At 39.2% G+C, this 24,242-nt stretch overlaps 1 protein-coding gene across 6 annotated transcripts in view; it reads left to right on the top strand.

The window, feature by feature from the left end:
* eya4 (EYA transcriptional coactivator and phosphatase 4) overlaps positions 1-24,242 on the top strand; it is a 343,216-nt gene that overhangs the window by 9,729 nt on the left and 309,245 nt on the right. For 4 of the 6 annotated variants that reach the window (XM_052024458.1, XM_052024460.1, XM_052024456.1 and 1 more), the window contains exon 2: positions 12,216-12,322. Coding sequence is in view for 5 of the 6 variants with exons in the window: in XM_052024460.1 (XP_051880420.1) it covers positions 12,290-12,322 (33 nt within the window). In the remaining variant the exon portion in view is untranslated. Of the gene's footprint in view, positions 1-11,680; positions 11,713-12,215; positions 12,323-24,242 lie in introns of those variants that run through there. The other 2 variants (XM_052024457.1, XM_052024455.1) reach the window with 1 other exon arrangement.

The following is a 24,242-nucleotide window of genomic DNA, read 5'->3' as shown; positions in this document are numbered from 1 at the left end:
CATTCATTGAAGATAATTATTTTGGTTTGCTGTCAAATGATAATACCATCATAAAAATGATAGAATGTAGTTTCATTCATGATGAATCACTTTATGTTGTGGACAATTAATTCATCCCAGTAGATCATTCTAGGACAATAATTTATTATTTAGGAACAGATTATCTAAAATATTAGGTTTGCTTTGATGTTGATTTTATTGCAAACGGTTCATCAGCCCAGGAGTTGGAGGCAGGGTGGCATATAACTTAAAGCAAACTGTCTATTGTACCAAAAAACAAAGTGAATTGACTTAGAAAACAGTTGATTTAGAAGAGAAACAGAAACTGCAGGAACTTCTCCCAATAACTGGTTAATTGGTTAATTCCTGCAAATCACTGCAGTTCATGAAATCAATTATGACGATGTAGTCACTAATCTCAATGACAAGAACTACCCAATCATCTTCACTTTAGCTGGCTGTAGCATTGTTGCCATGTGATGCCTTTTAATGCAGCTTTAATTCTGACACATGGTTTTCTACAAAGTGAACTGTGGATCAGCCCTGATCTCTTCACTTTGATCATTGAATCTGGTAGTCTATGCCATATGAGCAATGCTGCATAAAATCAGCTGAAATGGATGTACTGTGTGGGTGAGGTGGGATGAAACAAAGCTGGAGTGGCATGGTTGTGCAGCAGTAGCAGCTTGGATTAAATCCGGACCTTAGATATTGTCTGTGCGGAGTTTGCATGTTCTCCCTGTGACCATGTGTGCTTCCTCCCAGCGCTCCAGGTTCCTCCCACATCAGAAAGACTTTCTGTAGGTTAATAGGCTCCTGTAGATTACCTTAGTGATGTAAGTGGCAAAAAGAATCAAATTGTTCAATATCCAAAGAAAGATACCCCAGCCTAGCCAGACTCTCTTCATCTCCAGTCCTAGCAACATTGTCACAAACCTTCTTTACATCCTTTCTAGTGCTATCACAAAAAATTAATCTCACTGTTTTTGTTCTAGCTCATTTCATGGTCATTTTCTCCTTAAATTGCAAGTTGTTCTTCCTTGGTTATTGATTCTATTTCAGAGTTGGCATTTCTTCAATGCAGTGGGTGGGAAAGGGTGTAAATTTGCCTAAGACAGAACAAACCAGCACATGGGATAATCATGAATTGGTGGCAAGTTCACCCATGTGTTAGGTTGGTGCAGCAGTTCTGTAACTGGATGAGTAACTCAAAACAATGTTATTCAGTAGATTTAGATCAATGGTCTAAATATGGGTTAAAATCCCATCACAACAATTGGGTTACTTTAATGAATAAAATAAATCTGGACTAAAAAGCTAGTTTCATTACTGTTGACCATGTAGTAAAACTGTTGTAAAAACCTGCATGGTTCACAAATATCCTTCAGGGAAATAAATCTTTTGCCATGGCTTTTCTTGCCTTTATGTAATTCAAAACAGAGCAAAGTGGTTGACTATTATCTGCTCACTGAACTAACATAGGAAAATTTTCAGTTTAAGGGAAATTGGGGAATGATCTTACTAAGCACACGCAGATTGCAGGGATGGAGCAAATAAAAAGCTATTGAGGTGGGAGCTATTTGTCAAAACATTCCCATATTGGGCATATGACTCTACTGATGTACCAAAATCATCTGTATGTCATTGATGATTCTGGAAGATGCTGGTCTCAGTGGGGAGCTTCACTTCCAAAATCATCCCAGTAGAACATGAGCTGATGAGCTGCAGCATCAATATATGTAATTTGAATTGGGATGATTATTCATTCAGGATTTGCATGTCATTAAGAAGACATCTAATCTTGGTATTAGTACAGTACAAATGAATTTGTCTTTTTGACAGAATACTGACAAATTTTGCAAAGAAAGTAACATAAGCTTACAAATTTACATGTTGTGATATATCAGAAGCATATTTGAATGCTTTATCAACTTTCCATTACTCATAAATGAAAATAAAAATAATTTTACTGATACCATGATACAAACTCAATCTTATGAAAGTCCTTACTTAACTGAATTAGAAATAAAAACAGACAATTCGAGAAATGGATAGTAGTTCTTTCAATGGTTGAAAACATAAGGACCCTTGTTCGAACTAATGACTCTTTCTGCAAGAAATGTTAATGTATGTTTTCACTTTTCAGGTGCTGATGGATCTGCTATATATTTTGCTCAGTTTCACCTTTTATTTTAATTTTTCAGCATTGATAGTTGTGTTTTTAAAACATTCCTTTCCACAATGTTGTAAACTTTTCATTCCAAACACGTACCTCCTGTTCGGGCATGTTATATAATTTCATGTTCACAAATGACTGACCTTTTATGAGTCAATACACATATAGTTTTTAGCTGATTATGAGTTATATGAAAGGTGCTTCAAAAACACTCTGCTTCAACAGAAGTTTCTAATTATTGCATGTGAAAATCAGAATGGTTCCTTCATGAGTAGGTGTTGTTCCAGAAAGTTGTAAGTGGCTGCAGGTTTGCTAGTACTTGCAAAGGAAGAATAAACAAATTTAGAGCTCCCTGAATGAAGAATGCAATACAACAAACAATGAAGCAAAATCAATAGGCTGCATACGACAAGTGTTAGATTGTAAATACCAGTGGGAGCCAGACTGGTTACAAAAGAATCATGGGGGAAGAGAGGATTAAAATAAGAGAGGCAAAGAGAGAGAGCATTTCAGAAAAGATTAGCTGGCAAGATAAATGGGAATCCAAAATTGTTCCCCAGACATACAAAGAGTAAAAAGATAGCACGTAGAAAAATGGTGCCCATTAAGGACTAAAATGGGAACTTGCACATGGATTCTGAGGGTACTGTTAATGTACTTTCACCTCTGTCTTTACCAGAAAAGAGAGTCCTTTTGAAGTATTAGTAAAGAAGGAGATAGTTGAGACACAGGACATACTGAAAACTGATAGCATGGAGGTATTAGAAAATTTGGCTGAGTAGGTAAGTCACCAGGACTGGATGGGAACCATCCTAGGATTTTGAAGGTACAAGAGAAAATTGTGGGGACATTGATCATAACCTTCCAATGCTCTATGGATACTTGGCAGAAGATTGGAAAGCAGCGAATGTTCCTCTGTTGTCCAGAAAAGATAAGAAGGGTAAGTCCAGCAACTACAGGCCAGTTTAACCTTGGTGGTGGGAAAACTTCTAGAAACATTGATCTGGGATTAGTAGTTACCTGAAGGAAAATGGATTAATTAAAGCAAGCCAACATATTGTGTTTAATTTTATAAATTGTTTTGATGAGATAACGGATGGCGTAAATGAGGATAATGCAGTTGATGTGGAACACATTGACTTCCAGAAGACTTCTGATAAGGAGCCACATGAGATGCTTATAAGAAAGGTTGAAGGTAGTAGCATAGAAGGGACATTGATTGCATGGATACAAAGTTGGCTAAGTAGCAGACAACACAAGGTGATTGTGAATGATTGTTTTTCAAACCACTCAGGGATCAGTGTTTCACCCATTGCTTTTTTTTAATCTATATTAATGATCTGGCCTTGGAGGTGCAAGCTGCAATTTCTAAATTTGCAGATGACACAAACCTTGGCAGTGTTGTGAATGACGAAGAGGATAAATATAAATTTAGCAGGATATAAGGATGCAGGTGGAATGGACAGGTACATGGCTTATGATGTTTTGGTAAGAAGAATGATGAAAGGCAATATGGACTAAAGGATACTGTCCTAAAGGGGGTGCAAGACAGGAGGCATGAGGGATATGTGTGAACAAATCATTGAAATTGGCAGGACAGGCTGACTAAGTGCTAACAAGACAAACATAATTTTAGTCTTTATCAATAGAGGTATTGAGTATTAAAGCAAGGAAGTCTTGAGAGGTTGAGCGAGCTAAGGCTTTTCTCTTTAGAGCGACAGAGGATGAGAAGCAACTTGACAGAGGTGTGTAAGATTATGAGAGGTATAGATAGAGTGGACAGCCAGCACCTTTGCCCCAGGGCAATAATGGCTAATATTAGAGGTCATCTGTTTAAGGTGCAGGGAGGAAAGTTCAGGGGAGATGTCAGAGGTAGGCTTTTTAAACAGAGAGTGGTGGATGGCTGGAATGTACTGTGAGGGTTGGTGGTTGGGTCCAATACGATAGGGTCATTTAAGAGACTCTTAGGCACAGGGATGAAAGAAAAATAGAGGGTTATGGGAGGTGAAGGAAAGAAGGTGATAGATCGAATATGAATAAAGTTTATAAAGGTCGACACAACATCGTGAGCCAAAGGACCCGTACTGTGCTGTACTGTTCTATGTTCATGCTGACTCTTTATAAAATACTCATCCAGCCTCACTACTGTGGCTCTCTTTATTGGTATTGGTATTGGTATTGGTATTGGTTTATTATTGTCACTTGTACCGAGGTACAGTGAAAAGCTTGTCTTACGAACCAATCATACAGGTCAATTGTGGTTGCCTCATTAAAGAGAGGATCCAGAAATGATTTTCAAGACTGGTTCCTGAGATGAGGGACACAGAGAAAATATAGATTAGGGAATCTGAGACTGTTTTCTTTGGAGAAGGGATGGCTGAGGAGAGATACAATAGAAATATATAAAACGATGAGCATTCTCGAAAGAGTTTATAGTGGGAGGCTGTTCCATTTGGTGGAATGGTTGAGAAGTAGTCACAGAAATAAAATAAATGGGAAGAAAATTAAGAGAGACAAGGAATTAGAATCTGGAATGCACTGCATGCAGGTGCGGTGGATGCAGGTTCCACTGTGGGCTTTAAGAGGGAATTGGATAAATATATGATGGAGAAAAATTTGCAACATTTCAGAGAAAAGGCCAATGGGTGGAACTAGAGAGTTGCTCTGATAGATCAAAATGAAAAGGTCTAGAGATACAGAATAATTTTTCAGGCTGACCTTGTATTGCCATTGTGGCTTAACAAGTTCTTTCATAGCCCTATTTTGCATCCATTGGATTTGAATCTTAAATTGTGCACTAGTTCTAATAGAGTTGACAACAACTTTAATGTAACATACCATCAAGCTGCAATGTTATTGTTCTTTGGTCTTTGGCTCCATTAAAATGGATCTTGCTGAGCTGGGAGGCACTAATGTAAACCATCCAGGTTCCTTATAGATCAGGAGTGAGGAAGACTGGATCTTCCTGTTTGCCAGTGGTATTACTGGAGTAGTAGCAACACATTTTGCTGGTGCTGTTAGCATTGTGCATGAATGTCAGCTTTCTGCTTATAACAATGTTGTCACACAAAATATATATACTGGCAAGGGCTGTGCAGGCACATTGAAGGCAGTGGTGAATTTCTTCATTGATACTTTCACTGAGAGACAATTCTTGAGATATGATCGACTGAGGAGAGTGTATTTGAAAATCAAGACCTCACAGCTGGCACAAAACTCATGATCCACTGGGCAACATGAGCTCTGCCCTCTTATATGCTTTTGAGGCTTGGACTACTTGCAGCAGGCATCTTGGCACTTCCAAAGTTGTCAGTGCCCTCTCCCAGGTTACTATTCCCAACACTAAAGCCCTAGGTACTGTCAGTCAGGCCATGTCATCCACATGCCTGACACCAGACTCTCTAAACAGACACTGTCTTCCAAGCTCTGTTTTGGGAGGACATTACCTGGTGGGCACAGAAGATTCAAGGATGTGCTCAAAACTTCCTTGAATAAGTAGAACATCCCCACAGACTCTGTGAAACTCTGGCCCATGACCTCTGGCAGAAACTAATCAGAGATCACCAGCATGGCGTTGTTATAACTGGTGGTGAGGCTGAAGTTACTTGTCCTCCTTTACTGCTCAAGGGAAGGACAAAATGGCATGTCATTTCATACTGCCTTTAATAGCAACTTGTACCTATTCATTTAAATAAATGTTCCAGTGGAAGTGAAAGTGGTCAGGTGATACCACGAAGAAAAAAGTCTCTGTCTCAGGTAATGAGACTGAAATTACTTGTACTACCTCACTAATCAAGGGATGAAAGAGAACATTACTACGGTGGGTGTGAATGTATGGGACAGGCAGAGAAAAAGAATGCAAGGCTTATATGGAGGCAGTATCTTTCCTAAATCTAATCTGAGGTCCAGTAGATACTCATTCTTGTGTGCTAATGGCGATGTGTTGTCCTCCACTCTAAAGATAGGTTCTATTGATTTCAGTTTTGGAAGCAGGTCATAAACATAGGCATCACTAGATTGTACATATATCCAAGTGACAAGTGACCAAGGATGAACTTCTGCCCCCTTATTTCTTTTCTCAAAATGATGACAAAAATAATTGACTTTGAAAATTGTTGTAGTAAACAGGAAAATGCTGATTAATATCACCTGCATTTTGCAAAGAGAAACATGCAATGACTTTAATTATTGACAGCTTACCCCCAACTAAATATCCAGAGACATAAATTATAATTCTACCAGGGCAGCTGGGGGTATCTGAATCCAGTTAATTAAATAAATCTGAAATAAGAAGCTGATATCAGTAATTGTGAACATGAAACTATTGAATTGTCATTAAAAATCCAAAATGTTCATAATGCCTTACTGAGTCTGATTTATGTATAATTCCAATCCCATAGGGCTTGAGAATGTGTTTGGGTTCTGTGCTCTGAAAGACTTAGCAAGCCAGCCAATCGTAGTTAGCAGATACATTAATGTGTAATAAGAATGGAACTGAATAAACCACCAGGCATCAGCTTAGACATCAAATTTGGTCACAACAAAGCCCAATTGACTCTGCAAACTTCTCCTCACTAACATGATAGAATATTAAGATAGCAATAGTGATGGAATCAGACCTTTTTTGAGCTGATGTCTTTCAACTCTGTCATCATCTCCAAGTATTTCCTATCCTACTAGAAGGACAGATCTGCCAGAAGTGATGGGATAATGATGTGCAGTTGGAATGGTATTACTCTGGGAGTCTTTAACACTCTGAACCTCATGAAGTCTCATGACATCAGGTCAAACATGGGCAAGAAAACCTCTGGCTAATTACCGCCTACTGTCCTTGCTCAGCTAATATATCAATTCTCTTCTCCATGTTGAACAATACATGAAAGGTGATATAAGACTGTCACAAGGACAGAGTAGCTGAAGGGTATGGCTTCATCAGGGCCGGAAGGAGATGAGAGAAGCAAAATGAAGGAAACATCTGATTGACCTGCTGCTCACTGTACTACATGTCACGGGTGCATTTGTCTGTGATAGTATTGTTAGACTACAACACTGCCTTTGTGGAAACAAAGTCCTGTTTTCACAGTGAGGACAAACTTCATTATTCTGTCAAGCATTACCACTTAGTTATTTGGATGAGTTCATAGCAGATATGCCCCTTCAGGATTGGCATTTATGAGAAACTGTGGACAGTCAGCAGAACCAAAATTGTGTTTCATTGCAAAGCTGCAACGCTGTGGCTCTGCATCATTTTATCATTACCATAAAAGAGATCAACACTATAGGAACTCCCCATAATGCTAACTCTGCTAGTAATGACCATGTTCCATGAAGGAACGAAAAGCTACAGAGATTGGGACAGACACAATGACTATGTGACCAGATTTTTATTACAGCATGTCTAGGAGTCTACATGACAGCCTTCATATTCCCTTATCTACCAACAGTTGACTTTGTCAAAACAGTCAACTAACTTAATCAGACATGACCTACTCTTTATAAATCCATGCTGACCCTCTCCATTTGTTTAAGTAGCTCATCATTTTTGTCACTGTTAATAAATTCCAGTAGCTTCTTCACAGTTGATGGAGTCTTATGATCCTTTAGTTAACCAGGGATGAAGAAATATATCTTTGGGTTCAGTGCTAAGACACTGGTTGTACTCCACACATTCTGTTTCATTGACTTCTTTGTAACCAAATATTTTGGGGTGAATACAGCCATCATTCCTAATGCACAGAATGGAAACCCTAAAGCCATTTAGGTTTATCTGCTTTAAACAACATTATTTTTTCCATTGCCAGTTTTCAGTTGTATTACACCTATTATTCTTCGACTTATATTTAGGTTCTTTTGTAATGACTTAGGTTTTGTCCTCTTTCTCCTCTGTGAAAATTAATTTGTTCTGCAAGTCTGTCATTCCATCATTGTCCATTATAGAATTACATGGAGTTGGCTTTACTGGGCCCACATTTGCTTTATCATTCTTTCTCCTGGTGTATTTATTACAATTTCATATTTCCTTTTTGTAGACTTTAGTATTTTTGTTTGCAGCTCTCCAGGTCTTGTTGGGCTTACACTTTGTAAAAATTTGGGTCACTGTGAAATTTGAATTTATTAATTGAAATATGATTTGCTGCTTCACCTTTACCTTCTCCTGAGCTGTCTTGATTTAACTCCTCTCTTTGTTTTATGTCCATTTCTGCAGTTCTTGCGGTAGATTGAGTCTTGATTTGAAGTGTCATGATTGGTATTGGGCCAAAGAAAATATTACCATTTCCTTTGTTTAATGTAATTCTATGAAATTCATCAAATATTCAAAGTTTTCCAGTCAATTGTTCATTTGTCCAGATCATAAATTTGTTTGTTTAGAAAACTGAGAATTAATGGCAATTTAAATAGAAGGATTGACTATAATCAGGCTTTCCTGGAGGGTCCGGAAAATATTAGTTAAAACAAAACATGGGATTGTTGGGATCCTTTATCTACAAGTATCGAGTTAAGGGATTTGTTCCCTTTAGAATAAAACATGGTTGTTAGTGGGCATATGTAACATACCGTCTCCAACATGTTTTTAGAAAAATTGCACTGAAGCCACATTAGTACATAATTCATCTCCAGGAAATATTGCCACAACTAACGTTGCTTGTATTTCACGCTAATGCTACATAACTCAAACTGTTCCCCCTAGACTCAACCCAGGTTAGAAGAGCAAACATCTGTATTCTAGTTATATTGCTAAGGTTCTTCTACACTCAGATAATTTGAGAATGTTAGATCCTCACCATAGGTTTAACATGAATTTTACTGAAGTTGTTGGGGCACCACTCTCTTACTTCTGTGTCCACTGCCTCTGTTTTTTTTTGGAATGGAGAGAACCATTCCTAAATTAGAATAGGATGACACAGTGAGCTGAGTAGATTATTGCTTCCATTCCATAATATAATTAAATTTAAAATCTCCAGCTATGTGGTGAGGAATGCTGAGGTTTCTCATTTGCAAGGTTATTGTATGATAGTGAAGTAGAGTTTAACTTTCTTTGTCTTTTACATAAAAGCAAATAAAAGTGTACTGAGGTGGGTTTCCCCATTTGTTAATGGTGATTAAATATGTATATCTTCTCCACACAATAAACCTGAACAATCAACACTCCTTCCTATCACTCATCAATAAAGCAGGAAACCATTGAATCCTTTAAATCACATGGGTAATAAAGTACTTCATGCCTTTAAATTCCCCATGTATGCTTAACACATGCTATTAGCTGGACCACCGAGGCCAAACCTGGCAGCCTTCGCATCAAATCAAACTTCCTTGTGGATTAATGTCATAACCTGCCTACTTTACTGATTTCCAGCATGGGCTGCCACCCTAACTAATTTCCTGGGTGGGACAAGTTGCACTAACATGTTAATTGGCAATTCACACAGGAAAATTGGAAGTAAATCAACACCCATAAAGCCAAAAGTTACTGCAATGAGAATGTGTTTACATTAACTTCACAGCTGCACATTTACATATTGAAATATGTGAAATTTGTATAAGGTTGGAAAAATAAGTTAAGGAATCAAAAATATTTCCCTAAGTGTGATAATAACCATTTTACAGCATTTTTAAAGGCATAATTTAGTACATTACTGAATGTTTTAATTAAAAGCTTATTGTTTCCATAATCAAATGAATGCTGAGAGGAAAAGAAATATAATAATTTATTTGATTTAAAAAGTACTGATTTTTTTGTACTATCAATAGATTAATTTACATGTGGTGCAAGTTGAATGAAGAAAATGTAATTGGAGGTACCATAACAATAACAGTTAGTAGGATATATTGAATATCATTGATATCAGGCTCATTTTATTAATGTCCCAAAGCACTTTACAGTCAATAGATTACTTCTAAAGTGCAGTTGCCAGTTGTTATGCAAGCAAATGCAATAGCTAATTTGCACAGAGAAAGGTCTAAAAAGCAATAATTTATGAATGACTAGATAAATCTATTTTCAGTGCTGTTGTCTGAGGCAGCTTTATTGCTCCAGGCTCTTGGGGAACTTCCTTTCCTTTGAAATATTTTCATCTGCACAGACAGATGAGCCCTCTTTACCATCTTGTCAAAAACATGGCACCTCAGACAATGCAGTGATAAACCTGCCTTCTTTTCCAGGTTATGCGCTCTGGTCTGTAGTGGGGTTTGAATAAAAGAAGTGTGTTTTTTTAAATTGTTATGCTATAAAATAGATTGTTCAGAATGCTTATTTCATGCAAAATTAAATAAAAGCAGCTCACATATAAAAATGTTTTGACTTGAATAGATTATGAGCTTGTATCTGTCCAGCAAACCTTTCTTCTGCATGTGTGTGGATGAGTCAGGTGATGGATTATTTGACACTAAAGGGAGGAGGAAATTCCAAGGATAGCCCCATCTTCAATGATAGCACACTGCAGCATCTGAGGACTAAGGACAAGGATGAAGCATTCACAACCAGGTTCAGCCAGAAGTGCCAAAGAGACGATCTGTCTTGCTTTCCTCCTGAGATGCCCACCATCACAGAAGCAAGTGCTCGGCCAGTTCAGTTCACTTTGTGCTCTGGGTGTAAATCCCAGAACTCCCTGCTAAACAGCATTGTGGGAGTACCTTCACCAGAATGACTGTGGCTGTTCAACAAGACAGCTCACTACCACTTTTTCAAGGGCATTTAGGGATGGTCAATAAATGTGGCCTTGCCATGATGCTCAGATCCCAATAAATGAGTCAATAATACAAGAAGTCAGTCTTGCATAATGTTTCATGCAGAATTACTATTTTCAAACTATATGACATTAAGACTTTTTCCTGTCATGGTGCAGAAATTAAATAAACATGCATGCATTATATTATGAGGTTTGAACTTGCGCTTTATCCAGCAGCTGTTCAAATTAAGTTTATCCATTAAACATTTTTAAGTAATTAAAGGAAAGCATAAGTAGATGACAATGTGATTGCACTCTTTGCTTCCGTCTTTGATATTTGATATTGCTGCAGTAAAGGCAGTGCTATAGAACAATGAGCTACTCATTCCTATTCAGATATATTAATGGAATTAGGTTGCTGCACAAAGTAGTTTAAATGGACAGCATGGACATGCAGATTTACCTTTAATAAATGTTATTATTTTGAGCAAGGAGGAAAGAAGGCAAATATTTGAAGGAAAAGTGCATCACTGGACATCATTGTATCACAAATGTAGTGTCAAAGCAGCTTGATGGCTGCTAATTGACCTCCTGCAACTGTTACAGTGGGTTAGTTTTGTCATTTGAAACCATTAGCCTGCAATTGAACACTTTAAGACAGCAGGGGAAAAAGAGAGTCAAAAATTCTTTACTGGCTGACCTCAATAATGTTGTAAATGAAGACCATCAAATTATATTCTCATTTTTATAAAACGATGCAGCTAGAATATGTTAGCAACATTAAATGGGAACTTTTTTTGAGGTTGTTCTTCCTATCACTTTCCTATATCCCGCAGCAAGCAGCTTAGTTAATCAGTTTGACATAACCAGGTTAGTGCCTATCATTTTGCATGTTACGAGAAGCAGCCTGTTCTCTATCATTATGTGTATTTCACATAATCCTAAAGGAATTTATTGTGCCTTTGAGAAGGGATTGTACATTGGTAATTGGATAAGAACCCTTTCTGGTAGAATACCAGGCTGGTTGCAGTTAGGAGGGATTGCCACTAAATGCATATTGAGCATTTTTTCTGAGTGTTCTAAGAACTTTATCACCAATGTCATTTTCTCAGGAGTTGGCTTGGGTGCTGGTTTTACAGAAACTGCTCACATTAAAGCACCTTCAGACTAATTACTCGTTGATCATATTTTGGGTAGTTATATTACGAAATGAGACTAAATTTCAAATGTCTCCACACCAATTAGTGGGATAATAGGTGGCACATTTCTTCTGAGAAAAAACAGCTCAAAATCTTACGTGCCTTATAAATGTTTTGATTAAAATAAAGTCGTATGTAAAACACAGAAGCAAATGCAGTCTGGTTTTCTTTCAGCAAGTGTACTATAATCTGGAGGGGCAGCAAAAGCTTCTGCAAACTAAAAAGAAAGGAAACCAAGGAACCCCCACATGGAAGACCCACAGGACTTAAATGAACAATCGGTGAGTGAATTACTATGTAAATCAATATTTTGTAATGATTACTTCATGTTGAGAAAAATTATTTGAATCATTGCTGAGATATTAGCTGCAAACACAAGTTGATGATTTTTGTATTTTTTCCAAGATACAAAAATGTATGCTTTGGATGGGATTATAAAATTGTTTGCTATTAATGATTTTATACTTTGAGAAGAGAAATACTCTTTCTGTCTGTGTGTAACTATCATTGAATGGAATATTTCTGCATGTAATACATGTTTTAAAATAACATAAATAATGATGCTTGGAATTTCACAGAACCTTGATTTTTGTTCTTGGTGCCTTTTGTTCACTAATTAAATGCACTTTAGACTTTTTCAAGATAATGAATGTATTTTATTGTACCACAAACTGTTGCCCTTTTGTCATGAAAATAAAGAATTAAAATAATTTTTACCCAGATGATTGAGATATATATATATATGCATTTCCATTACTGTATCTTGCTACATTTTAGGTAACTATCTGTTTTTTGAAGTATGATGTTCTTTGGATTAACATAAAAGGAGTAGAAGTTTGAAGCATTTATTAATTTCTGTTTTATGGAAATGTAATTAAACCCACATGAGAGGAGCAATCCAAAATGGAGATGATTTTCCAGTGCAATTTCAGTGGTTATGAGTGGTTAAATTTCTCATTTTTGTTTGCCTTAAGCTTGTTTGGTAACAATATAAATATGGTTTGAATATAGTAACATATTTTTACAAGGCTTGTAAATTCCTCAACCAAGCATTTATTCCTACTCTCCATAAATAAGGCCGACACCATTCCTAATTAAGTAGCTTTTCAGTCAAAAAAGCATCACTCAGGTATTCTTAATGGTGATCTTGCATGTTGCAGAGATTTATTAATCAGATACTCCTCGAGAGAGAAATTTGAAATGTTCAGGATAACTTGCAAACAAGGACATCTAATGCAGTGTTAGATATTATTAAAGTTCTTTACTGATGTTTGAGACCTCCATTGCACATTAATAGGTACATTCCTTAAGTAAAAAATAAACTTAATATATTATCTAACCTTTCATGCAGAATGACCTTTTTTTGTTGTGGTTTATAGTACATAAGCTGTAGCATGACAACTCTCTTCTATATATAAACTGGCCTGTTACTTAAACTATTGGATTAAGCAGATGTGTTCATATAATTTTAAAATACTTTAAGGATTAGTTAACCATTTGTAGCTATATTTCACTTAGCATTGACACTGGAAACCACAGTTCATTGTTTGTTCAGAACCAATAACACTGTAGAGCTTTCCATGATACAGCTTGCAACCATTCAGCAATTTGCTAAGGAAGGATTTGTGTTGTCAAATGAGCGTTAATGTCTTGTAACCAGCTGCTTATATGACAGTTGATCTACTGTATGTTTCAATTCTATAGTCCCCACAAAAGCCAATAGAAGCACTTGTTGGCTTCACTATCTGATTAATACCAGTCATATACTGTATAATGTCTGCAGTTTCTTAACAATAATGCCACTGTCTTCTGTTCTTAAGCAACACTAAAAGTATATGTTTTTATTTTATATTGTGTCAACACCCCTTGCGCTGATCTTTTATCTTGCACTCTTTCTGATAATTCAGCAAACTTTTTTTCACAATGGTGTAGTTGATGGTGCTTTTCACATTTCTTCTTAAAAAAACATGGGTGGATAACTTAAATTTTGATACAGTACTGGTAGTATTTTTTCTTGATAATTTCAAACTACATTATGAATAGAAATTGTTGAGGATGAATTACAGGCATGGATCCTGCATTTAGAAAGACAGATTAGTTAGGGTCAGTCATCCTCGACTTGTTAAGGTGAGTAATGTCTGATCAACTTAATTGAATTTGTTTGGAGGTAGCCAGAAGGCTTGATGGGGACAATGCATTTAATGCAGTCTGCATAAATTTCAGGAAGGTTTGTGGTAAAGTTCCCTATGCAGCCAGGTCAAAACAGTAAAAGTCCATGGAATACAAGGCAAAGCGGCAAATTAGCTCAAAATTACCTCAGTAATGGTTGACTGGTGTTTTTGTGACTGGAAGGCTTTTACTAGTGGAGTTCCAAAGGACACAGTACTCAATCCTTTGTTTTTTTAATGTATATTAATGATTTAGTCAAATGAAGTGGGTATGAAAAATCTGGTACAAAAATTGGCCTTGCAATTGACGGTGAGAAGAAAATCTTTAGATAGAGGGAGATATCGATTCATAGATTCATAGTTATACAGCAGAGAAACAGGCCCTTTGGCCCAACTAGTCCATGCTGACCAAGATGCCTATCCCATTTACCTGTGTTTGGCCCATATCCCTCTAAACCTTTCCTGTCCATATACTTGTCCAAATGTTTTATAAATGTTGTAATTGTACCTGCCACTAACACCTTCAGTGGCAGCTCGTTCTGTATACTTACTACCCTTTGTTTGAAAAACTTGTCCCTAAGATCCCCTTTAAATTTTTCCCCTCTCACCTTAAACCAATGTCCTACCATTGGAAAAAGACTGTGACTATCCACCCTATCTACGCCCCTCTATGTCGATCGCTCCAAGGAATAAAGCCTCAGCCTATGGAATCTCTCTTTATAACTCAATCTCTCCAGTACAGCCAACATCCTTGTGAATATTTTCTGCACTCTTTCTAATGCTACCACACCCTTTCTGTTGTGTGGCAACCAGAACTGCATAAAATTCACTAAGTTCAGTCTAATCAATCTTTTGTACAACTGTAACATGACATCCCAACTCTTGTTCTCAATGCCACAGCCGATGAAGGCAAGCATGCCATATGCCTTCTTCATCATTCTATGTTGCCACTTTCAGGGAACTATGTAGTTGTACACCTAAGTCTCTGTTCAACAACACTCTCCAGAGACCCGCCATTCACTATGATTGTCCTGGCCTGGTTTAACTTCCCAAAACACATTACTTCGCACTGGTGTCAGTTAAATTCCATCAGCTATTCCTTTTTCCACATTCCAAGTTGATCAGAATCTCACTGGCTCTCCACTCAGTTTCTCATAATCAGAATCAGGTTTATTGTCGCTGTCATATGTCGCAAAATTTGTTTTGCGGCAGCAGTACAGTGCAAGACATAAAAATTACTATTAGTTACAAATATAAATAAATAGTGCAAAAGAGGGATAACGGGTCATGGGTCAAAGAGGGATCATGGGTTCATGGACCATTCAGAAATCTGATGACAGAGGGGAAGAAGCTGCTCCTGAAACATTGAGTGTGGGTCTTCAGGCTCCTGTACCTCCTCCCCAATGGTAGTAACACGAAGAGGGCATATCCTAGAGAGTGAGGGTCCTTAATGATGGATGCCACCTTCTTGAGGCACTGCCTCTTGAAGATGTCCTCGATGGGGGTTGGGGGGTGGTTATGCCCATGATGGAGCTGGCTGAGTCTACAACCCTCAGCAGCCTCTTGCAATCCTGCGCATTGGAGCTTCCATACCAAGCTGTGATGCAACCAGTCAGAATGTTCCCCACTGTACATCTGTTGAAATTTTCAAGAGTTTTTGGTGTCATACCAAATCTCCTCAAACTCCTAATGAATTAGAGCCATTGGTGTGCCTCCTTCATGATTGCATCAATGTGTTGGGCCCAAGATAGATCCTCTGAGATGTTGACACCCAGGAACTTGAAGCTGCTCACCATTTCCACCACTGACCCCTCAATGAGGACTGGTGTGTGTTCTCCCAACTTCCCCTTCCTGAAGTCCACAATCAGTTCCTTGGTCTTGCTGATGTTGAGTGCAGGGTTGTTGTTGCAACACCACTCAACCAGCCAATCCATTTCACTCCTATACGCTTCCTCATCGCCATCTGAAATTTTGCCAACAACAGTGGTGTCACCGGCAAATTTATAGATGGTGTTTGAGCTGTACCTAGCCACACAGTCATGAGTGTAGAGAGAGTAGAGCAGTTGGCTAAACACGCATCCTTGAGGTGCGCCTGTATTGGTTGTCAGCAAGGAGGAGATGTTACTGATCCACACTGACTGTGGTCTCCTGATAAAGAAGTTGAGGATCCAGTTGCAGGGGGAGGTACAGAGGCCCATGTTTTGAAGCTTGTTGATTAGTACTGAGGGGATGATGGTGTTGAACGCTGAGCTGTAATCAATAAACAGCAGCCTGATGTATGTATTGTTGTCTAGTGCTCCAAAGCCAAGTAGAGAACCAGTGTGATTGCATCCGCTGTAGACCTGTTGTGGCAATAGGCAAATTGCAGTGGGTCCAGGACCTTGCTCAGGCAGGAGATAATTCTAGCCATGACCAATCACTCAAAGCACTTCATCACAGTAGATGTGTGTGCTACTGGGCGATAGCCATTGAGGCAGCTCATTCCTCTTCTTGGGCATCAGTGTGATCGCTGCCCTTTTGAAGCAGGTGGAAACCTCCGACTGCAGCAGTGAGAGGTTGAAGATGTCCTTGAACACTCCAGCCATTGGTCGGCACAGGTTTTCAGTACCCTGCCAGGTACATGGTCGGGGCCTGACGCCTTGTGAGCATTTATCCTCTTGAAGGATGTTCTGATGTCACCCTCCCAGACAGAGGTCATAGGGTCGCCAGATGCTGTGGGGACTCAAACAGGCATAGTGTTATTCTCCCTTTCAAAGCCTGCATAAAAGGCATTCAGCTCACTGGGGAATAAAACATCGCTGCCATTCATGCTGTTATGTTTCACCTTGTAGGAAGTAATGGCATGCAAACCCTGCCACAGCTGTTGTGCATCCAACTCCACACGGAATTGCCTTTTCGCTCTCACGATGGCCTTCCTTAGGTTGTATCTGGACTTCTTGTAGGGTTCTGGATCGCTGGTCTTGTAACCTTAGATACCTGTTGTAACCTTAGATAACTTTCTTCACTCTCCAGTATACGAGCAATTTTGGTGTTATCTGCATATGGCTGTTCAGGGCAGTTAAACAGAAAAGTGGCTGTGCAAGGAAAACACAGTAGGATATTGAGTGGCATGGAGGGCCCCAGAATGTACATCCATAGATTCTTAAAGAGAGCAGTATGGGCAAGCAAAGTGACTCAGAAGGTATATGGGATGCTTTCTTTTATTTGCAGGAACATGAAATATAAGAGCAGGAAGATTATGCCAGAACTGTGATTGATTCCAGTTGGTGCTGTATACTGTTCTTGCCAGTTCTGATGGGTACATTATGGTTAAAAAGATGTGATTGCACTGGAAGGTGTGCAGAGGAGATTTACATTGATGTTGACAGAACAGAAGAAGTTCAGTTCAGAGAAAAGATTGGATAACCTATGGTTGTTTTCTTTGGCACAGAGGAAGCTGAGGTGAGACTTAACTGAGGTACATAAAACTATGAGGAGCTCAGATAGAGTGAATAGGAAGAACTTATTTCCCTTAGCATAGGGGTCAAAAACCAGGGGTATGGGTTCAAAATATTTGATAAAATGATTAGAAGGGAGATGAAGAAAACAAATTTGACTCAAAATTTCAGAAAGTTCTAGATCTTACAGTCTGAAAAGATGGTGGAGGCAGAAGCACTTGGCATACTCGTTGACACAAGAGATTCTGCAGATGCTGGAATCTGGAGCAACACACACAAAAAGTGCTGGAGGAACTCAGCAGGTCAGGCAGCATCCATGGAAAGAAATAAACAGCTGACTTTTTGGGTCGAGACTCTTCATCAGGCCTGGAAAGGAAGAGAGCAGAAGCCAGAATAAGAAGATTGGGGGAGGAGGAGGAACACACGCAGGCAGCTGATAGGTGAGTTCAGGTGAGAGGGGAAAGGTAGGAGGGTGGGGGATGGAGGAGATGTACGAAACTGAGAGGTGATAGGTAGAACAGGTAAAGGGCTGAAGAAGAAGGAACCCAGTAGGAGAGGGCAGAGGACCATGGAATAAAGGGAAGGAGGTGGGGAATAGATGGGCAGGTCATGACGGTGGGGGAAGGGGAAAGAGAAGAGGGTAGGGGGCCACAGGAATGAAGGAAGACAAAGGAGGAGAGGGAGGAAGGGGAGAGAAGAAGGGAGGGGTTAGCAGAGATTAAGGAAATCAGTGTTGAGGCCGTCAGGTTGGAGACTCCCAAGGTGGAATATGAGGTGTTGTTCCTTCAACCTACGTCTGGCATCAATGTGGCAGTAGAGGAGGCCATGGATAGGCATGTCGGTATGGAGTGGAATGGGGAATTAAAGTGGATGACCACTGGATTTGTGGCCCCTGACTTTCTTATCCTGTCTTCTGCACTCTTCCTTTCCAGTCCTGATGAAGGGTCTCAACCCAAAACGTCGACTGTTTATTTCTCTCCATAGATGCTGCCTGACCTGCTGAGTTCCTCCAGCATTTTGTGTGTATTGACATATTTGTTGTTGGATTTATACATGATAAGCTATGACCCACAGGGCTCTGGATCTCGTTCTGAAAGGTGAGATGATGTTGGGTGCACTTTTTGGATCAGCATGGAAACTAAAGGAAGAATGGCCTCTTTCTTTGGCAGTTTTCTTCATTAATTACCTGCTTTCCTATTCCTAAAAAAGCTTCCTGAAATTGAGGTCAGCAGATTACATGGATGAGTAAGCCATTTGTTATGAAAACTAGAAGGGTATCATCTCCCAAGTGTAATGTTATAATAGCTGTGTTACGTTGGTGGGTCAACAATACAATAACATTCAAATTTACATGTAGAACTTCAAATTCATGGGAAAACTCTGCTCAGACAAAAGAAAAAATATGCCCACATAAAGAGAACATTTCATTTGTGAACAACAATGCCTGTGTTTTGCCTTTAATTTTAATAAGGTTAGCAATATTTTCAGGTCTTGAGAATATACTGTTTTCAACAGTAGGCAATTCTGAATCCTTTAAAGCTGATATAGTATGGGTTTGCTTCTTCACTCAAAAATTGCCTTTTTAATTAAGGGTAACTGTGACTGAACTGTCTGTTGTAATCAAATTAGTTACATAAAGATACACATAAGTTTTTTGCATCATTTGAAACTTGAATCCAAATTGCAGAATTAGTGGTTCAACTCCATGAGTTCTGAAATGTGACAACTGAGTAAGATTGAGGTATTCCTCTGTTGAACATCAAATTCTGTTAATTTTAATCACTTGACCTTGCAGAAATAATAGTAAAAGAAAAATATGATACACTGTTCTCTTACTAGAAGAACTATTGGTGTAATAGGCACTCACCATTAGGTATGTTCACTCCAGTTGGAAATATATCAAATGTGGGAAAATCCCTCCATATTATGTAGTGATCCAAAGGGCAAATTTGCTTGCTACACAAGAAGGGAAATGTGGTGAATTATTTATTTGTTTTTCAGTGAAGATGATTGTGACCTGTATTCAGGTAACAGTAATTTTAAGAAAAGTTAATATCTAATTTGGGATTGGGATTTTAACAGGAACAAAAAATTGCATAACAAAAATTTTAGTTTTAAATGAATGGATTAAAAGTTCTGTATTCTTAAAAATATGTTATTAAGTGACAGTCATTTCAATAGGAAGGGTCGGAACATGTGCAGCTGGGTGCTTTTTATTTATCAATAATCTATGTTTACAGAAAAGTTTTCATTGTTAGAAAAAATGCTTTTAGCACAATGGTGTAGATTTCCAAACAGAGATTCATTAAGGAAGAATGTAATTTCATCCCTTCGACTTGTCCTATATAAGTTCTGGAAATATTTAGGTCACAAAGACATAGAAACAATCAATGGTAAGATAAATAGGACAGTATCTGTGTTCCTGTTTGTTTTGTCAATAGTCTTCACTATCATAGGAAATTACATATAGTTTTTTATTGTTTAAAAATTTAATTTTGTTCAGGAAAAAAATATAAGTTTTGTGAAATTATGACCCAGTCTTTCATTTTAAATATTTTGTACATGTGTTAACATATTAACCATAGCTGCTTTCTGTAGACTTATATTTCCATTAATTAAGTTAATGTGAAATGTAGATATGTGCTTAGGTTCATTTTATCCATGTAGCAAAGAAAGTGGGTGAAAAATTTAATTAACCAATGGTATCACTCTGTAGGTCTGCACTCCAGCCAATATGCTGTTGAACACACATTGAACAGCATGAAGGATCAACATTCACCTTACACCTTCACCAGCACACTTAATGGAATCATCAACTACTAATAGTTTATTTTGCTGGTTGATTTCCTCTGGCTGTGCAACAGTTGAGCAAACATTTGGTGGTATTCACACTTATTTCAAGTTTCACTCTCAGTGGTGTGACAGGTGCTTCTTTTTCACTTTTTGCTGACTTCAAGGCTTCTGCACAATGCACTTGCTCTAAATCATGCTTGCATTATGAGCGCTTTGAGCCAAGCTTAACGAGAAGTATGAGTACAAAATGAGCAAGAAAATAGAAGAGCATGAAGGAATAAAGGCTCTTTAGTAGGCAATCATATTTATATGGGGTATTCAACGAGCAAATCTCCAACCTGAACTTAAACAATGGCCAGTGTTTGGTATGTCATCAAAGACTCTTGCAAATTTCTATAGATGTACGGTGGAGAGCATTCTGACTGGTTCCTTCACAGCCTGGTTTGGAGGCTCCAATGCATGGGATTGCAAGGGGCTGCAGAGAGTTGTAGACTTAGCCAGCTCCATCACAGGCACAATCCTCCCCACCATCGAGGACATCTTCAAGAGGTGGCATCATCACTAAGGACCCTCACCGTTTGGGACATGCTCTCTTCTCGTTACTACCATCAGGGAGGAGGTACAGGAATCTGAAGACCCACACTCAATGATTTAGGAACAATTTCCTCACCCCCACCAACCCCCCCCCCCCATCAGATTTCTGAACAGTCCATGAACCCATGAACAATACCTCATTATTCCTTTATTTTTGCATTATTTATTTATTTTGTAATTTATAGTCATCTTTGTCTTTGCACTGTACTGCTGCCACAAAATGAAAAATTTCATGTCATGTAAATCAGTGATAATACATCTGATTCTGATTCTGACCTGTGCATCACCTAGGAGATCTTGGCTGAAATTTGCCTGCTGTTACACCCATAGCTTCAATCTTAGAGCTGGGCACTGAAGTAACGTGGCAATGAATTATTATGCACCTTCCAGAATGGAGCTTGGTAGAGATTCTAGCAACATCTTCCACTTTATGCATGCTAACTCATTAGGAACATTACCAGTACTCTCTATTCAAAGAGAACTAACTTAACTTTTATTCTCTCTTGCCAGAGACTATTAGTCTGAGGGTATGCATGGATTTGCTCAGATTCTATGTGCCTTTTCTATCCCTGTCCTCCCTGTGACTGCAGGATGACTTGTCAAAAGCTGTGTGCTTTCAGTGAAGGAGACTGCGGATGACCTCAGAAGATTTTCTCTAGCAACTTTGAACCTAGAAGACCCAGGTCTGGACCAAACCATCTCGATGGCAGTAGATTGGGCTGACAAGATGACTGGGCACAAGAAAGGCACTGACAGAGTGGGAGGGGTGGGGGCGCAAATGCTGCCATCTTGGGAAAGTCCAGCAAAGCAAGCTAACAGACATTGCCCTCAGGAAGCTGTTCAGCAATCACACTAGAGGGCAGATTGCTGGACTGCTGTGAGACCCTTCAAGTGCCCTTGAATACTGATATTCACAGCCAAGTTGAGAGCAGTCCAAGCCTGCATTGTCGCAAGCTAACCTTACGTAATTGCATTCTGAGCTTCCACTGCAGTTCTCAGACTTCTGGCGGAAGCTGCTGGTGCTGCAATATAATCTGAGCCAACAGCTATTTTGCATCGTGGTTGGGTCCACAAGTTCTCAATGAAGCCAGTTGCTAGTTTCTTTCTGGTAAGGACTGGCTTCATGCAAAATTCTTCATCCTCCTTGAAACTGAGCTGAGGCTTTTTGGCCTTGGAGTGCACCAAACATTTTGGTGTGTGTCTTCACCATAACTGTCTTCTTGGAATTCCACCATTGTCTGACCAGGAGAAAGGGACAAGCTTTCAGTGACAAGCTGAGATGAGTTTGAGAAAGGAATGCTTATACCATTTGCAACTTGAAAATCAGAAGAGAGTGTGGGATAAGGGTGTGGGATATTAGGAGGAGGAGGAGGGTGAGGTTTGATGATATCTTAAAGGTTGAAAACCTTTGCTGACCACAACTTCAGTAATGGCTTTCCTGATAAAAGTGAGTGTCAGCCCCTTATGGAGCTGGAACACGCAGCCTCAGCACTTTCTCTCCACCTAGTTCCTATTGCCACCTGTTGTGCAGTGTCTTTTCCTGTAAGGGAAAAGGTGTGTCAATGTGTAATTTGTTTTGGAAGTTCTGGGTATCATGTTTGAAAGGCTGACTGTGCATGCAAGCTTTGAGGTGTGCGTGTGAGGTTTGCAATAGCATGTGAGGGCTAGGTAAAAAATATTAATGCTTGATGATTGATAGATTGTGTGGTTTACGTTAGTATACATGTTGTACGATACAGTGATTGACAATAAGAACACTGACCTTGATCTTGTTCTTGAAGTCATTGAAATTTAGGTCCTTATGACAAAACTCCCAGCATTGACCTTTACAGTTGGAATTGGAATTGGAATTAGTTTATTATTGTCACATGTACCAAGATACAGTGAAAAACTTAGCTTTTCAAGCCATCCATCCAGTTCATTTCAAAACATAAGTACATTGAGGTAGTACAAGGGAAAACCAATAACAGAATGCAGAATATAGTGTTACAGTTACAGGGAAGGTGCAGGGCAGGTAGACAATAAGGTGAAAAGGACATGGTGAGGTAGATTGTGAGGTCAAGGATTCATCTTTAACATACAAGAGGTCCATTCAGGTGTCTTATAACAGTGGGATAGAAGCTGACCTTGAGCCCAATGGCGCGAGTTTTCAAGCTTTTGTATCTTCTGCCTGATGGCAGGGGGGAGAAGAGAGAATGTCCAGGTGGGTAGGAGGGGTCTTTGATTATGTTGGCTGCTTTACCGAGGAAGCAAGAAGTGTAGTCCATGGAGGGGAGGTTGGTTTTTGTGATATGTTGAGCTGTGTCTGCAACTCTCTGCAGTTTCTTGCAGTCTTGGGCAGAGCAGTTGCCAAACCAATCTGCAATGTTTTCAATGATGCACCTATAAAAATTGGTGAGGGTCAACGAGGACATGCCAAATTTCCTTAGCCTTCTGAGGAAATAAAGACGCTGATGTGCTTTCTTAACCAATCTAAGTGGTTGGACCAGGACAGCTTTTGGCGATGTTTACACCCAGGAACTTGAAGCTGTCAACCACACCCACTTCAGCACCATTGACACATACAGGGTCATGTGCTCTGCCCCACAAGTCAATGACCAGCTCTTTCATTTTGCTGACATTGAAGGAAAGGTTATTGTCATAACACCATGCCACAAGGCTCTCTATCTCCTTCCTGTACTCTGTCTCATCGTTATTTGAGATCCGACCCACTACAATGGTGTCATCTATGAAGTCGTAGATGGAATTAGAGCAGAATCTGGCCACACAGTCATGAGTGTATTGGGTGTAAAGTAGGGAACTGAGGACACTGCCTTCTGGGCCACCAGTGTTGAGGATAATTGTGGCAGAGGTGTTGCTGTCTATACGTACTGATTGTGGTCTGTTGGTCAGGAAGTCAAGGATCCAGTTGCAAAGGGAGGTGCTGAGTCCTAGGTCTAGGAGTTTGGCGAGGAGTTTGTTGTTATGGTATTGAAGGCAGAGCTGTCGTCAATAAATAGGAGTCTGACATAGGTGTCTTTGTAATCCAGATGCTCCAGAGATGAGTGCAGGTCTTGGGAGATGATGTCAGCTGTGGACCTGTTTCAGTGGTAGGTGACTTGCAGTGGGTCAAAGTTGTCTGGGAGGCTGGAGTTGATGTGTGCCGTGACCAGCCTTTCAAATCACTTCATTTTCAGGTGGCACCGGAGCATGGCAACTCTTTGCAAGCT

The sequence above is a fragment of the Pristis pectinata genome, chromosome 10 (assembly GCF_009764475.1).
Source record: "Pristis pectinata isolate sPriPec2 chromosome 10, sPriPec2.1.pri, whole genome shotgun sequence".
Classification (NCBI taxonomy): Eukaryota; Metazoa; Chordata; class Chondrichthyes; order Rhinopristiformes; family Pristidae; genus Pristis; species Pristis pectinata.
The sequence above is the reverse complement of the archived record's forward strand: the minus strand, read 5'-3'. Positions and strand labels throughout refer to the sequence as shown.